General features: G+C 37.2%; 1 protein-coding gene across 2 annotated transcripts in view; it reads left to right on the top strand.

The window, feature by feature from the left end:
- The window catches only part of MMS22L (MMS22 like, DNA repair protein), a 138,348-nt gene that overhangs the window by 85,345 nt on the left and 34,673 nt on the right, over positions 1 to 18,330 (top strand). For both annotated transcript variants that reach the window (XM_057527910.1, XM_007169668.2), the window contains 2 exons: positions 12,979 to 13,172; positions 17,612 to 17,762. In XM_057527910.1, the coding sequence (XP_057383893.1) occupies positions 12,979 to 13,172; positions 17,612 to 17,762 (345 nt within the window). The remainder of the gene's footprint in view (positions 1 to 12,978; positions 13,173 to 17,611; positions 17,763 to 18,330) is intronic.

Genomic DNA, 18,330 nt, shown 5'->3' on the forward strand with positions numbered 1-18,330 from the left:
TATTTTGATGATTGATCTTATACATTGACTAGTAACAGCTTTTTCTGTATAGAATTCAGATTAAGCTTTCCCTTTAAGTTAGTGTATTTGGTACACAGGTTACACCTGGGTTGTTGAGGACAGGAGAGGCACAGAGTGAGGAAATGAAAAGGAGGGAGAAGAGGAGTTGGGGTTGGAAATCTAGAGGAAGCATTTAGTGGGAATGGAAAAGAGACAGGATCTAATTAGTGGGTTTCATTCATTTGAGGCAAACCCTTTGGAGAGTCTCGTGAAAGCTGTAGTCTCTCGTCATAAAAATAAATACATATACACAAAACACTAGACATAATTTCAAGGGATTTACAGACTTCTAAAATAGTGACTAAGCTACTATTTCTATTAAGGGTTTGGTTGTATTTTTGATAAAGAATATTCTTTCTTAAACATCCCTATGTACTTTTTAACTCTTTTGCTTGACTGAGTTTTGAAACCTGAAAATGTAGTCACTAGTGGAGCTGATGATGAGTTTTTTTAGATCCATTATCATAAATGGCAATGGTCGGTAGTGTCTTGTTTTGTAATTTACTATATTTCTTGAATGTAGGAGAAATATTGAAGATGCAGAATGCCTAAGAGGTTTTAGAAAAATTATTATCAAGGGACACTACATTTCCCATTGCATTAGTTATTGTAATTATACATTGGAACAATCTGTTGACATAGAATTGGATTTGATTTAATTGGAAGAGAAAAAAAGACTGGACATCTTCAATATTTATTGATATACCTAGTCCATTAAGGTAAATTATAGAGAAAATTTCACTGTGACAGGAACATTTGGGTTAATGTAGTTAAGAATCAGTCAACATTACCATTTGACCCTTTCTTTTTAGGAATTTATTACCACCAATTAGGAAAAGGTACTCACAAATGGAATTTAGCCCTAGCTTACTTGTGGAATATTTGACCCCCAAAATGTTTGGGTCTTTACCTTTAATAAAATGATCCTGAATTCTTTTGAACCAAAGTATGTTCTCCCACATTGCAGCTAAACACATTTAGTAAGATGTGGTATAATAATTGCAGCCGTAGGTAGAGGGTACAGCTGACTGTATACTGTTGTTTTCAGAAAAGGCTACTGGGATGGTGAGAATTAAGCTAGTTTTTGAAGGATGGCTTTATTAATTAGTTTTAAAAGATGAACTTAATAGGTTCACAAACATACTACCCTATATCTAGGGAAATTTAAAATGAAACTCGCTTTAAAAAGCTGTCAATTATTAGTGAAATGGGAAAGCAACAGAACTGAATAAAATTTATTGAGAGTAAATATGATAGTATCCATAGAGTGTCTCAGTACATGCTTGCTATAGGTGTTCTGTGCTGGATAGTTAGGAAACTAAAGTAGTTTTTCCTCAAATGATCCTTATCTTTGCAATTCATTTGTCCTAAAACAAGTCTGGAATTTCTGAGAGTGTTGCAGATGGTCCCTAGGAGGCTTGAAATGTAGCTATTTCATCTTAAGTTTGCCTTTGCACCATTGCAGATACCACCCCTTGTTTATACTTTTAGTGAAATAAAGTCTTTGTTCCTCCTCCTCACGTGTGAATTCCTAGAGTCAGGTCTGTATCTTTTTCATCTTTGAATTCCTACTTTCTACCATAGTACTTAGTATATAGTTGGTACCTGTTCTTTAGAGCGTAATAAACCATGCCAAAACATAGTGGCATAAAACACCCCCAAAACAACTTTTTTACTATGCTCATAGATTCTGTAGGTCAAGAATATGCAAAGCCAGGGATAGCTCTTCACTGCTCCCCTGTGTCTGGGGCTCTTCTGTATGGGGTAACTCAAAAAACTGGAGACTGTACCAGCTGAAGCTAGACGATCTGGTTCCTAGATGACTTCTTCACTAACGTGTCTAGCATCTGAGCTAGAATAGCTGAAGCACAGGCTTAGCTGATTCTGTTGACTCGAGTACTACCTATGGTCTCTACAGAGAGTGTTCTCAGAGTAATTGTACTTTATTACATAGCATTTCAGGGCGCTAAGACTGAGTTTTCCTAACAAATAAAGAAGAAGCTTTGTGGCCTCTTACTACCAAGCCTTGGAGTCACTTAGGGTCACGTCCACTGCACTCTGTTGGTCAGAGTAGTCACACATCTCCCAGATGCAAGGAGTGCCAAAGAATTTGTGGCCATGTTTTGAAACTACCACAGTATTCAGTGAATGGTGGAAGAGCCAGAGTGAGTGACTGAACAAGTGAGAGAGAGAGAGAGAGAGAGAGAGAGAGAGAGAGAGAAATAAGAGGAGGAAGAAGATTAAAAATTGAGGTGTGTTTAATATCACCAGTAATTATTGGCTCTCGTGTTGCTAAGTTTGATTGTTGATCTGTGTTCCATAATGAAGGCATTTTCCATAAATATTCTGTTCACATTATTACCTATACAGACATACCTCATAGATATTGTGGGTTTGGTTCCAGACCACCACAATAAAGTGGATATAGAAATAAAGTGAGTCACGTGAATTTTTTGGTTTTTCAGTGCAACTAAAAGTTATGTTTATACTATACTGTAGTCTATTGTGTGCAATAATAGCATTATGTCTTAAAAATAACGTACATACCTTTATTAAAAAAATACTTTATTGCTAAAAATGCTAACCATCATCTGACAGTGCAGTTGCAACAAACTTTCAGTTTGTAAAATAACGCAGTATCTGCAAAGTGCAATAAGTGAGCTATGCCGTTATTGCAAATAAATGTATTCTGATTTCCTCCTTCAGCCACCAATTCGTAAGGTTCCCCTCCTCCTTTTTCTCGTATGAGAATTCTAAACATAACATTTTAGATAAGATCTAATGCATGTATGCTTGCTCAGTTATACATACCTACTTACAGTTAAAGAGGAAGAGAACCATATTTGAAATCCCAAAAGACTAGTATAACTTTATTTTTTTAATTTTTTTTAACATCGTTATTGGAGTATAATTGCTTTACAATGGTGTGTTAGTTTCTGCTTTATAACAAAGTGAATCAGCTATACATATACATATATCTCCATATCTCCTCCCTCTTGCGTCTCCCTCCCATCCTCCCTAAAGACCAGTATTACTTTAGATAGTTTATCAAAGATGTGTACATTTTATTGTGAGACTTCTTACAGAGAGGATCTTACCTCTGAGTGCCTCTAACATAAAGGACAAAGATCCTGGATCATAATTCATGATCTTACCCACCCAGTATTCTGGTAGCCGTCTAACTTAGAAACTGCCTTACTTTATATTGAGCCCATGTTCTCTCCCTGTCTTACTTTCATCTATTACCTTGTACCCACATACTTGCTATTAAATTTGGAGGATGAGTTCCTGGAAATAAAGGCCCTAACTGAATATAAGCAGTACAGGGTTATTCTAGCATTAGCCCTCTGGAAATGAGTTGTCATGGTCAGGTGATGATTGCTCTCCTGTTCTTTTAGAAATCCCTAAGACATGACATCCGTCTGCCTATAGTTTCTCGCAGTTTCAATGTCAAAGGACTTCAACCAAGCCTTAATGTAGTCTTTACCCTCAACCATTTCCTTGAAGGCATCTTGAGGTGCTGTAAAACTTCAGTCTTAATATCCAGCATGATACTGTTTCTTTGAGTCTTCGTGCTAAGTTTAGGACTATTACTTGTTGATCATTGGCTAAACTGTTCCCCCAAACACAGAATAAATGGCAGAAACAGACCATTAAAAAAAATAAAATAAATTCAACTTAAGATAGTGCAGTAAGTAGTGCACACATTTGCTAAGAGCATTTGCACTACATTGTGCTAATAATGTGAATGGTTATAGGTCGGGTTCAATTTTATTAAATTAGAGCATAAGATAGCATTGAAACATCGGCAGAAAACATAAAGAGGTTGTTGTGATGAATGGCTATTTGTACAGTTAACCAGTGAACGACGTGGGTTTGAACTGTCCAGATCCATTTACATGTAGATATTTTTCAATAATAAATACTGCAGTACTACAGTCCATGATTGATTGAATCCTTGGATGTGGAGGAACTGCAGATTTGGAGGACCAACTATAAATTATATGCAGATAAACCCCAGTATTTTTCAAGAATTAACTGTATAGTTTTTTTGTTTTTTTTAATTTTAATTCTAACAATTGCTGTTTAACAACCAACTCACACAATTCTCTAACATTTATTTATTTATTTATTTATTTATTTATTTATTTATTTATTTATGGCTGTGTTGGGTCTTCGTTTCTGTGCGAGGGCTTTCTCTAGTTGTGGCGAGCGGGGGCCACTCTTCACGGTGCGCGGGCCTCTCACTATCGCCGCCTCTCTTGTTGCGGAGCACAGGCTCCAGACGCGCAGGCTCAGTAGTTGTGGCTCACGGGCCCAGTTGCTCCGCGGCATGTGGGATCTTCCCAGACCAGGGCTCGAACCTGTGTCCCCTGCATTGGCAGGCAGATTCTCAACCACTGCGCCACCAGGGAAGCCCCTGTATAGTTTTTTAATGAAAATATTTCAAAGACAAATAAATAATATTGTAACATTGCCCTGTGCAGTTACACAGGATGTTTAAATGTATGTATGTCTAAGGTAGTGCTTATAAGCTCCAGGTTATATTGGGAACATTTATGGGAAGATATACGTTGGGTATGTAGGTTGCTTTTGTCTCTTAATTCTCTCTGCCTTAAAGAATTGTTTACTTGTAGCTCTAACTTTTTAGATGGCATGGCCCTCCATGGCTTGGTCTCCATCAGTACTCTAGTTTCATTTTCCATCATTCTGCCCCTTGACCTTTCATCTTCTGGTAATACTAAATTGTTTATGAATGTTGTAAATTGTTTGTGAGTCCCCTCATATACCATGCACTTTCATGTCACTGTGCTTTACTCATGTTACTACAACTTCCTGAAACTTTTTGTATTATTTTTCAGTTAACTAAAACTTCAGTTAACTAACTAACTTTCATAATCTGATAATGGTGTGTTTACTATATGAAGCCCTCATCAAACCCCTAGTTGGACCAAATGTTCCCTTTGTGTACATATAATACTCTGTAGATACCTCTGTCTCCTCACTTTATTGTATGTTCTTTGAGAGCAAGGACCATATTTGATAGCATCTAATACCGTACCTCATGTAATTAATAGACATTAAAGTGAGCTGAGCTACTGGACACAGTGATTCCTTAGTCTGAATGTACTCTTGGACTCTAGGTCTAGATTTCCAAAAACTTTTGGGATTTTGTTACTTAAATTTTCTGTTTTCAAATCAAAGTATACTCTCCTTGTACAGTAATTAACTGTCCCTCCTAACTTTGTTTCCCTCTCCCAAAACGTAGCAATAACATAGATTGCTCCTTCCTCTCCTTCACAAAATGCCAAATAATTACCGTTAGCTTTCTTTTTTCTTCGTAAAGTAGCTCAAATTGCACATTAACTCATACCTAGATGTTTATAGAAGCTTCATAATCGGTCTCTCCTGTCTCTAGTCAGTTTTTATTCTAACCCATTGTGTTTGCCATTACCAGATTAATCTTTCCCAAAACACTGTTTTCATTATATCACTCCTCAGTCCAAAATCCTTCAGTGGTTCTTTACTACCTTCAGAATGAGGTCTAGATTTTTTTTTTTTTTAATAGCAGGCTGTACCTTAATTATTTCTGTACCTCTGGCATTCCATACAGTGACTGGCATTGAGTAACTTCCTGTGAAGTGAATGAGGAGAGTATGTGACCGAACAAATACGGCCCTATTTTCTATTCTAAAATTTTTTGCCTTCTAATGCTATTATAAAAATTCTCCATTATAGTCAGAGTGGTTACTTTTTTTTCCTTCCCCAAACACCTTGCTTTTTCATTTGTTCCTTTTAAGATGTAAATTATGTTACTCTTCTGCTTTTGTGGCTTGTTATCCACTTTGATTTTATCTAAAGCTCTTATCATGGCTTACAAGACCTTACACGATCTGGAACCCAGCTACCTCTTTGAATTCATTTGCTATTCCTTCTATCACCCTTTGTGCTTCAACCAACTGGCCTCCTAATTGTTGTTCTTGAGCCCATGAAACCATCAGCCTAGGCACCTATGCACTGCTGTTTCTTCTCCTTGGAATTCTCTACCCACCTATATCCATGTGGTTCTCCCCCTTACTCATTTAAGCCTTTGCTCATATGTCACCTTATGAGAAGGTGTTTCCTGATCATCCTAGTTGAAATATTAGCCCTCATTACTCATTATCCCTGTACCTTGATTTCTTTTTATCCATAAAGTTCACTACAACCTGAGGTGTTCCACATCTGTGTTTGTTTAATTATCTGTCTCTTTTTAAAATATAAGCTCCAGAAGGGCAGAGGCTTTGTTGTGTTAACTTTGTATCCCTACTGCTTAGAACATGTCTAATATGTGTTGAATTAGAGAGTAAATGTGTGGAATTTATATGCCTTTGTTCTTTTAATTTCCTCTTTTTCACCTTTTTTGTCCTTAACCTGTCCTCTGAAAATCATTTCCATGCCCATTTGATTCTGCTGTACTCAATGATCTTTATTTTCTAATTTAGTATAAACCTGTACTTTGTTTTACACTTAAGCCTACAGAGTAGAAGAATGATTATCAACCTCCTCTAGTACAGAATTACAAATAGTCTTGCTACTCAGTGTGGTTCATGGGCTACTTGTTGCATGACCATTTCCTCATCTGTTGCAAGAATCAAATAGGACATATTCAATAAATGGAGTATCTATTACTGTTAACCAGAAAATCAAAGACTGTTAATTGAGAATAGTGTGTCAACCCTATTCTGTGTGTTTGACTTTAATTAACTGATTTAATCCTATAGGTATTATTTTGGTTCCCACTTTGTAGACAAGAAAAGCCAGGAAGGTAACTGCTTGAAGTGTGGTCCATGGGCTTGCAAAATCGGCCTACTAGAGATGTAGATTCTCAGGCCCCTTCCCAGACCCACTGAGTGAGAATTTTTTTTTTTTTTAAGTAATATGCTTAGGCCCCAAACTTGAAGATGCAGTAGGATCTTCAGTGAGGCCAGAACTTTAGTATTTCTAGAAAGCTCTACAGATGATTTTGATGATAGTCAAGATTGATAACTACTGAAGTAGATCCTTGTTATTAGTGTACCATAAAATGCAGTGAAATATCACTGAAACACTTAAGTCATTTGAGACCCATAATCATCCACAAATATAAGACTAATACAATTATAAGGGTAATTCCTAAAAACAATCACTTTTTATTGATATATTTTAATGCTATACCCTATTTTTGGGAGGGGGCAAACTACCTTACCTTAAGTACTTCATCAGTGTTATTCTATAAAACCATAAGGCGGTATTGATATAAGCATGCTTGGTTTGCTAGGCTCAACACTGGATTCCTGATTTGTTCTCTTTCCTCAGTCTTAAAAATTAACTCAATTGTGGACCACAGGGAAATTTTAAATGATCATATGTCCTTGACCTTTAGAATCCCTGTAGAATAGTCTACACTCCCCAAAAGTGTTAAACTTTGAATGTGTGTGCATCTGGTGTGCCACCAGGATTGGATGTTATACTACTTTGTAACTGCCTCTTTTAGGAACTTAGCATATGAATGAATGAATGAATATAGCAGTATAACATTTAAGACATGTATTACTTATTTGGGTAGTAAAATGGTATTTGAGGTAGCTGTAGCAGAGTTGCATGGTAGCTTGACTACCTGGCTTCAAAGTTTGGCTCTGCTGCTTACTAACGGTATGACCCAATCAAATGATTTATCCTTTCTGTATTTAGGTTTCTTGTCTACAAAATGGGGGAAATAATAGTATGTACAGGATTAAATTAGTTAATAAAGGTCAAAACCTTAGAATTGGGCAGGCGCATATATTCTCAATAAACAGTCTTTGATTCTCTGGCCATAATAATAATTATTCCATTTATTGAATATATCTTATTAAGAATTCTTACAGCAGTTGAGGAAATGGCCATGCAACTAGTAGTTGAGAGAGTAGGATTTATACTCTGGTGTGTCTGTCTCTAAAGCCCATGTGTTTCTAGTTAATGCTCTACTGCATCTATGAACATGGTTATTAGGAATTAGAATCAGTAGCAATGAGACTAAAGTAAATATTATCTTGCCTTATAGTCTACAAATTGTTTTTACCTAAGTGGTGTGATTTGAAACTTTAGCAGCTCTGTGGAGGATAGTGGGGTATTATTCCCATTTAACAGATGAAAAAACTAAGTCTGTTTTCCAGAGTCACAATCTGGCTCTCTCCTAGACAAGTTCATTTGGATAATTTTCCTTACCTCTTGAGGAGTCTTTTTAATGCCTTAATGGTGCATTATATGTGACCAGAAGCATCATTGCCAGTACTGGGCTTTTTATTTGTTATAATCCCTCAATAGTCAAAACAGCCAATAAACTCCTTGCCTAGATCTCACCTATTCACTCAGTTGTTACCACCCACTCACCTCCTCGTCCACATACACACAAATGCACTGAGGCGCCATCACAGGGAGGCACTGCTGGGTGTGCGGCTGCTTGCCAGCTTGATTTCTGACTTATTGCCTCTCCCTGAATACTGGGCATGCACAGAACTGGGGGTCAGAACTTAAGCTACTATCATTTCCTAGTGAGGCTTTGCACAATTCTCTGTATGCCTGGAGTCTGTTTTTGTTTTGTTTTGTTTTTATTTTTTGAAGACAGGATTGGGTTGGATGATTTTTAAGATACCTTCCAGCTTTAAAACTTTGGGGTCTTTTTTGGTTGTTTTGTTTTCTGGTAATGTCATTACTTTGGTTATGTTATATTCTTTCTGGGTAGTAGAGCAGATTATAGCCCTATTTTATAGATGAAAATAAGAATGACAAGAAGATCCAGAGTACCTAAGGTTTTTTTTTTAGTGAATTTAGCTGAAACTAAAAATGGTAGAGTATCCTGATTCCCATCCAGTTTTCCATTAGTTAGATCAATCAGGCACTTGGAATAATTACTCATAGTGGTTTAGAACAACTTGTTTTAACTTAGAACTTCCCATTATATTTTTTACTAATATAGATTGAAGAAAGTTGGCAGGTTTTGCAGTAGAACTAAAAGGAATTCAGTTGTTAATTGTTGTTAATCCCTTGCTTTCTGTTAGCTCTCATCACTCACATTTATTATATTATGCTTTTTCTATGTGGTGCAAGGTCCATCAATAGACGACTTTTCTTTAAATTTTGAGACATAATATGTTAGAAATATTACATATGCAGCTATGACTACCAGGAAAATGATGTACAGTATGTCATACCTTGTTCTATAGTTATCAGTTACAGGAGAAGCAATAGCCTACAAAGATGAGAAGTAAAACCTGGATGTAGTAGTCTAATAAGTGTTCCCAGAAGCCTGCCCAGGTTAGTAGGGAGGAACAGTGCCTCAGAGACCAGGCTGGCAGATAGCAGCAGTCAGATGCTGCAGGTTTCAGTGCCTCTTATGTGATAGATGCCTCAGTACATTTGTGTGTCTGTGTGAGGGTGGGAAGGTTGGGGGCAAGATGGATAAGTGAATATGTGAAATCACAACAAGAAGTAACATGGGGGCCTCCCTGGTGGCGCAGTGGTTGAGAATCTGCCTGCCAATGCAGGAGACACGGGTTCGAGCCCTGGTCTGGGAAGATTCCACATGCCGCAGAGCGACTAGGCCTGTGAGCCACAGTTGCTGAGCCTGCGCGTCTGGAGCCTGTGCTCCGCAACAAGAGAGGCCGCGATAGTGAGAGGCCCGCGCACCGCGATGAAGAGTGGCCCCCGCTTGCCGCAACTAGAGAAAGCCCTCGCATAGAAACGAAGACCCAACTCAGCCATAAATGAATAAATAAATAAATAATTTAAAAAAAAAAAAGTAACATGAACATAAAAACAGGAAAACAAATCCTGGAAAGTGGGGCACAAGAGCAGTTGGCTACAGGAATCAGGAAAGTGCTTGAACTTAATGAGGTAAGCCAAAAGAGGCAGGATACCAGAGCTAAAATAGAAGCGTATGAAGACCTGGATAACTAGGTATGTAAAAGTTTGGGTGTTTCCATAGTGTAGCAATAGGTTCCTAAACACTTTTTTTTTTTTTTTTTTTAATTTGGCTTCATCATGTCTTAGTTGCAGCACACGGGATCTTCGTTGCGGCATGCAGGATATTTCGTTGCGGTGCACAGACTCAGTAGTTGTGGCACATGGGCTCTCTAGTTGTGATGTGCAGGCTGCAGAGCGCACGGGCTCAGTAGTTGCGGCATGTGGGCTCTCTACTTGTGGCTCATGGGCTTAGTTGCCCCACAGTGTGTGGGATCTTAGTTCCCTGACCAGAGATCAAATCTGCATCCCCGACATTGGAAAGCGAATTATTAACCACTGGACCACCAGTGAAGTCCCCTCCTAACCACTTTTGAGGACATTATTTCATGTGATCTTCACAATAACGCTGTTGGGTGGATGATAAATGATTGTTCCTAATCTTAACTCTTTAGAAAACAAAAATTGGGAGGTTACTCTTTTTTTTTTTCAAGGTCACACAGCTACTCTGAGCTAATAACCAGCAGTTTTACCCAACACAAGTGTTACTTCTGTTGCCTCAGTTTCCTCATTTATAAGATTTGAATAATAATTGTACCTACCACATGGGGTGAGAAACTATGCTTACAAAATACCTAGCATGGTGCTTGGCACATGGTAAATACCAGTAAATGCTAGATGTTGCTATTGTTTCTACTATAAGAGCTGCAATTTGAATAACTTGATGTTCAGCAGATTTTATTTTCTGCTATAATGTATTGCATCTTTTAGAACATAAGTGGGCTGGTTATCTGTATTTCCACATATGTGTATTTCCAAAATGATTTTAACCCATGTTAAGGTAGTCTTTTACTCAAAACATTTGCCCCTGCCTCTTCACAAGGCAAAGCTACATGTGGCTTGTCTAGCTTCTTTTCTTAGGCTTACTAAAATTTCTTCAACCCAAGTAGAGAGAGAAGAAAATTGATCAGTATTTAAATCGTGTGTGTGTGTGCACGCATGTGCGTGCATCTTAGCATATAAGGGTGTGTGTCTTAGTGTGTAAGGGAAAAGTATGGGCTTCAGAGTCAGATTGATTCAGATTATGGGGCCAGCTCTTCTTAGCCATGTGAGCTTTAGGCATGTTATTATCATCTTCATCATCTATAAAGAGGATTAAATGATACCCATCTTACAGAATTGATCTGATTTTTAGTTAAAGAATTTCTGGCATCGTAAAGGACGATCAGAAATAATACCCCTTCCTGGGGAATAGATTTTAGTGAGTAAAGAAATGGCTTATTTTATTTAGAAATAGTGAGTAAAATCCATCCTACCCAAATACAGAAAGTTATTTATTATCCTTTGAGACCAGTACTTTGAAAAAGCTATAGATGGGTTTTACAACTGGTGGTATTATTTTACTTGGACTCCAGTGTCTTGAAATGTACCCATGAACTTTGCTTTGTGGATGTAGCCAGATGAATTAGTTGCCAAATGGATTTTAGTGATTTGATATTCATCTTACTCAAAGCTAAAGGACCTGAAATGGTTCTTTAGTCACTAGTTCAAGTTGAAAGCATCTCAGGCAGGTTTTTACACAGAGAGAACATAGCAGATATTTGGTTAGTTTTTATGAGACTTGCTTACTATGATATTCTTTCCCCAGGCATTTGTACACTTGTTTTATTTTTCAGTACTTCAAGTAGCATTAAGTAGTATCTCATGGTCATCCAAGAATTCCAATGTAGAGAGGTACAGAGTCCTAGTGTTACATAATTTATACTTAAAATTTTTACTTTTGTGTAGTTATGTGAAAAGTATGAATATGTGGTCTTGCAACCAGTTTGATCTTTTTGCGGAATTGCTTTAGTTACATGCACTAGTTAGTTCTGTATTTTATATAGTTATTTTGAGTGTCCACTTCCCTTAGATGAACTGATTTAAAACATCAGGAGTGTTGGAATTAATGTAATATTTCCTTCTTTTTTAAAGTACTAGTCATTTTTCTTAATGGAATACTACCATTATTGAAGGAAGCCTTCTGCCTTAGCTCCACTGGTTGGTTTTCACTGCCTTCTCTTTAATGAAGAAAGCAAATCTAAGGATGGTATTAATGCATTTGTGTCTACTCTCAATTGAGATGGCATTAATATAAACAGAAACAGGAATAATATCACAGTTGCACATTTAGTTTTAAATAATATTATTAATTGCTGGGCATATTGCATAAATACCTTTTATTCCAGATCACTAGAAAAATCTTTTAGTATATACCCCCTTTTGTTTCTTTTAAGGTCTAGAGATGTCTAAATTTTCAATAGGAAAAAAAGGTGAGTAAATGATGAATTGAAACTTGAGACAGTATTGAATTCATGTTTTATGGATTTATGGAGAATGACTTTTTATTTTTTATTTTTTTCTACTACGTGAAAATGATTATGGATCTTTTTGGACCAATGTGCTGATAATAAGGTTATATGTAGCACAGTTTTATATACTAGCTCAACACCTGTGTCTGCTCTAAACAAGGAAAGTATTTTAGTTTAAAATATCACACATAAGCCATAAATACTCACTGTCCTCTTGGTACATCATGCCCTAAAGCTCACAGGAGAAATGGTTTAAAATTTTGTTTTTATGTCTAGATTGTAAGTAAAATCACTTGTCATAGTGAGTTGCAAAATGCAAACCTTCATTCTGAAGCTGCCTGTTTCTTACTTGGATCTGACATATTAAAAAGCATATAATTAATGGTTGACATTAGTAATTAACATTAACTTTATGGTGCTTAATATGCCATCATTCATCCATCAAATAACCAGAAATGCATAATGTCTTGGCATAAAGGTTTTAATGATATAAAACAGTTCTTCAGTTTTCATATGGTGTAAATGTTAAAAGCCCATAATGTATTTAAAGAAAAATTTTTGTGAGTGTTTGTAGGGTGTTAGCTGTATTTTTATTTCTTTTTAGGAGTATGCATCAACAATTGTGTCAGGAACTTCAGAGGGAGAATGTGGACCTCACTGTGCAGTCTTCATTATCGGCTAAAGAGCGCCACCTTGCTGCAGTTGCCAGTGCACTATGGAGGCATTTCTTTTCATTTTTGAAGAGTCAGAGAATGTCACAGATAGTGCCTCTCTCACAACTCGCAGATGCAGCTGCAGGTCAGCGTTGTTAATTTGCTAATTAGTTTCTCATTTTGCAGTCTCTGTCAGTTTTTTCTTCTGTCTGCTTGGTAACAGACTCTTATTTTATTATGGTGCAATAAATATTTTGTCAACCAGAAAGATGAAAAGAGTTACATATTTTAAAATTAGGAACCTTTGGTTTGTTTATTATTTTCCTCTTAGTAAAGGTAAAAATTAAGTGATCGTTTTCTAAAAACAAAAGATCATTTTTAACCTTAAAAATATTGAATGTACGTGAACTTTTCTTATGCATGCATTATTTGGAAAGTAAAGCAACATTTGATTTCTTCTAGTTCAAGTAGTTTATTTTCAAATTGTATGTTCAGATATCTAGTATAAGATGAAGTTGAATAAAGAGCAATAAAGGATATAGCATGAATTCCACTTCAACATCAAGCAGATGAGCTCAGAATGACATGGAGTATAGAGAATGTTATTGTTCTGACTTCATTAGATTCTATTTTAGGTTGTAATTTTTACTTAATTTAATTATTAGCCTACGGACATGTCCTTAGGCTGTAAGGGACTCTGAATCAGATGAAATTATAGGCAAGAATTTGAATATATGTGCATATATGCACTTTCCCAAAAAGAAGTCATTATCTTTCTCAAAGGGATATTTTACCCAATGTATGTTAAGAAATACTGGAATAGAGAGTGATCAGTATGGTGACTGCATGTATTTAAACGCAATTTATATGAAGGTATTTAATGTATTTAAATAGTAACACTTTTGAAAACCTAAGATCTAAACCAAGGTTTATTTTACCCTGGTGTGAATGAGTAAAGCTGAGCTAAAAGCACTACAGAAAAGACTGCATGATATAAATTTTAAAAGACCTTGAATTCTGGTAACACTTTCATAATTAAGACTTTACAATGATACATAGATTGAAGAATTGTGACAGGGCAACGGTTTTCCAACCAGTGTAATGTCTATGAAAATAAATATTGATATTCAGTTTAACCAAAGCAGTCATTACTAGCCGATATGACTTATCTTTCTTCCATTCATCATCCCAACTCCCAGTTAGTTACCAAAAGTTATATCATACAAGTTGAGTCAGTGCTGTCCTAGGCACTGAAAATAAACAGTATATAGATATAAAGCAAAATATGTGTGGGTTTTGGGTTCGTTTTGAAATAAAGACTTCATAAGAGAGAGACACTTCCTGCATTAAAAAAAGGATATTGAATACCCACTTTTATTGCCATTGGGGATATACCAATGGGAAAAAAAAAAAGGACTGCAATTCCTTTTTTCATGTATAAGTTCCATGTTTTCATGGAGCTTATAGTCTAGTGGCGGGGAGAGAACATAAATAAATCAGTAGGTAAAATGTGTAATATGTCAGATGGTGATAAGTGCTGTGGAGAAAAATTAAAATATAGAAAAGGATAGGGATAGGGAAAGCTAGAGGCAAGTTATAATTTTAAACAGAATTGTCAGGAAAACCTGTGTAAGTACCATTTGAGCAAAGACATGAAGGAGGTGAGATATGCAGCTATGCAGAAGTCCAGAGGCAAGAGTGTGTCTGGTGTGTTTGAGGAACTACAGGAAGCCGTCAAAGCTCTCGTGGAATAAGAAAAGGAGTAAGAGTGGTCAGAGATGTGGTCAGGCAGTTATGGAGAACTACTTTGTGTTCTGCCTTGTACGTAGCTGTGAAGACTTTTGCTTTTACCCTGAGATTAGAAGCTGTTGGGAAGTCTTGAGCAGAGGAGTGATATGATCCCTTTGGCTGCTGGCTGGAGAATAGACTATCGGGAGGTGGGGAGGCCGTGTAGGGAACTATTGTAACAGCTCAGAGGTGGGCACCTTGGGCTACAGTGGTAGCAGTAGAAGTGGTGAGAAGTGGCCAGATTTCCAATCTGAAGGTAGAGCTGACAGAATTTTCTAAGTGGGTATGATATGGTAAGCAAAACAGATAAAGGAAGAACCCCTTGTTTGAGATGAGGAAGATTGTGGCAGGAGCAGATTTTGTGAGTGAAGACTAGGATTTTGATTTTGGACATTTTTTTTTTAATATGTCCATTAAAATCCAAGTAGGGATGTTGAGTTAGACCTCTGGATAATGAACCTAGGGTTCAGGGAAGAGGTCTAAGCTAGAGATTTAAATTTGGAAACTATGTATGTATAAATAGTCTTTAAAGCTATGAACTGTATGAGACTACTAATAGAGTAAGTACCAGTAAAAAGAGAAGTTTGAGGATAGGGCCCTAGGATATTCCCATGTTCAGATTTGTAGGATAAAGAGGAACCAAGAAAGGAGACTTCAAAGGAATACCAGTGAGGTGAGATGAAAACCAAGACAGTATAGTGCCCTGGAAACCAAATGACAGAGCTTTTCAAGGAAGGAGCAGTTATCAACACTTCACATGCAGTTAATGGGTCAAATAGGATGAGGCCTGAGAATCGGTCCTTGGATTTAGTAGGATGGAGGTCACTGGTGACCTTCAAGAGCAGTTTTGCTGTAGTGGGTAGAGACAAAGGCCTTATGGAAGATATCCAAGAGAAAATGTGAGAAGAGGAATCGCTGACTACAAATGTAGTAAATCTTTTTGAGTATCACTGTCTAAGAGAAGTAGAAAAATGGGGATGTTAGCTGGAGAGGGAAGTGGGGTCAGAGATTATTTTCTAATAACATGGGGGAAATTTCAGCATATTTATAATGCTGACAGGAATGTTTAGGAGTAAGGGAAAACTTGATGTGGCAAGAGACTCACTTGTGTTTTAATGCCCAAGAGAAAGGGGGATGCCATAGAGGACTTGGCCTCAGATATCCTGTAGTAGCAGAAGAGAAGGCAGAGTAAGTGGGCCCAGGTGGAGGTTGCTGGGTAGATGTGGTGGTTCTCCTCTGACGTTTCTCATTGCTCTGTGAAGTAGTAAGGTCATTAGCTGAAAGTGAAGATGGGGAGGAGATGCTGGCTTATGACGGAGCGAGGAAAGAAGGTATGCAATAATCCCCTAGGAGAGTAAAAGACTGAATGGACTAGAGAAATGTGGTAGAAATGATGGCCAGCTCTAAGAGTCCACTAAAGTTTGTAGTCATAAACCTGAAGTGAGATCAGTCAGCATGGTTGCTCACCAGCCATTTATACTGGTGTAGGTGCATGTGGGGAGAAGACCAAGGGTGTAATTAAACTGATGGTGTTTTTTCCAGGCAAGTATAAAAAATCAAGTAAGAAGCAAGGGAGTTGATGGTATATGAAAATCAGTATAATAATGGACCATGTAATCAAGCTGCCTAAAAAGGGGAAGGAAGGGGAAAACTTGCAGGATCAATGAATTGTAGGTCCTGGTGGAATCAAAGGATTGTTGGATTTGGGAACCTAGAGGAGGAGAGTTGGAAAGGTAGTTCGATGCCAGAAAGGGGTCTTCAAAGTGGAAATTATGGTGAGATTGTACTTATGGGTAGTGCCAAGGTCTCTGTATCACCATGGGAGTGAATGGCTAAAGTAGAATGGAAGATAGACTCACTGTAGGAGAGGAGTTCAGTGCCAGGAGATTGGAAGAAAAAATCATCAAGGACTATGACAGGAGTGCAGTTAGAAAGGATGATAGTGAGCTAAGATCTTCAACGGATGAGAGGAGGTGAAGGAGGAAATGGTAGACAAATGCAACAAGGAGAGTTAGTGCTGGTGACCTAATCTGATGACCTAAGACTCAAAGCCAAAGGGAGGGGGAAGGGAGAATGGTATAGAAGCAGCAATGTGGGCCAAGAAGTAAGCTCACCTTATGTGGGTCCAGTGTACGAGAGTGTGGGAGAATAAATAGCCACCATTTGAGAGAGCTGCATAGGAGGCAGTGCTTAAGAAGCAATTTATTGATAAACATATAGTGATGTAGTGCAAATTAAGTTGGGGAATCCCAGGAAATCACAAAATAAAGTACATTTGTTTACCATGGTGACCTAAGGAATTCTAGTTCCTAGGCTTTGTGAGTTCTGAGGGAAGTGGAGTATCATTGATTGATTGTAGGAGATCACTTTTTACTAGAAGAGAATGTCCAGTGTCCAAGGTGAGGAAGAACTCTGTCTGTGGCAGGTGATGAGTAAATTAACTCAATTGGAGAAGAGTGGATGCTAGAAATAATTTTTGTAATGGGTCTTTTGAATGAGAGAGTCACATAAGCAGAGACATCAGGTGTAGAATTTGCCATTTGAGGGGGCCATTATTGATTCATCATGATGATGCTGAGATAGATTATTCTAGACCCTTTCTTGGAGATCCAGATGATCACCACAGAAATTTCTTCAACAACATGAATTTAGTTCAGTTTTAGCTTTCTGTTGTACATTTCTAAAATGTGACATTTTACTATATTTAGTGCTGATTTTTTTTAAATCACTCTTGATATAATTTTGGGGGGAGTGTTAAAAAATTCTCACTGTGAGTTTTTCTCATTTTAAATCCAGATTTTACTTTGCTGGCAATGGACTTGCCCAGCACAGCTCCATCAGATCTTCAGCCTCAGCCAGTTACATCAATGATACAACTTTTTGGTTGGGATGATATCGTCTGGCCCCAAGTTGTAGCCAGATATTTAAGTCATTTCCTACAAAATAGGTAAGTGTTTTTATTTCAGGTATGCACATTAATGTAAGCCCGCGATAGATGAGTTCACTAGGAAGGTAAGAATTTTCACAATAAAAACTGATCTTTACTATATATACTCTCACTTGGGCAGTTTGTTGCTTTTCTGTGTATCAGCATTTTGACAGTATTAATAGTAGGAAAGCTTTCTTAAAACAGTGTTGCTGCTGTTTTGTCAAAACGGTTTTTGTAGTACTGCCTTATCCTCATCCTGAAATGACCTTTCTTCACTCACCATTGTGAAAGAAATTATACAATTAATATTGCTGAATCTGTAAGACACTTATATTACTGTAGTTTTAGATTTAATGATAGCTTTCCTCTTCACAGCTAGATGTTTAAAGCTTTGACTTTTGTGTAGTCATGAACAAGAGACTTCCCCGCCCTGAACTTTGGTTTCCGTATCTTTAAGTGTCTCCTGCCATATTACATAAGAGATCTGAGGAACCCCAACAGAAAAAATATGCAATAGATAATAGAAATAGTATAGAATAATCAGGACAATTCAAATAAGAATATCAAGATGAGGGAAAATAAAATA

Source organism: Balaenoptera acutorostrata, chromosome 14 (assembly GCF_949987535.1).
Source record: "Balaenoptera acutorostrata chromosome 14, mBalAcu1.1, whole genome shotgun sequence".
In the NCBI taxonomy this organism is placed as follows: domain Eukaryota; kingdom Metazoa; phylum Chordata; class Mammalia; order Artiodactyla; family Balaenopteridae; genus Balaenoptera; species Balaenoptera acutorostrata.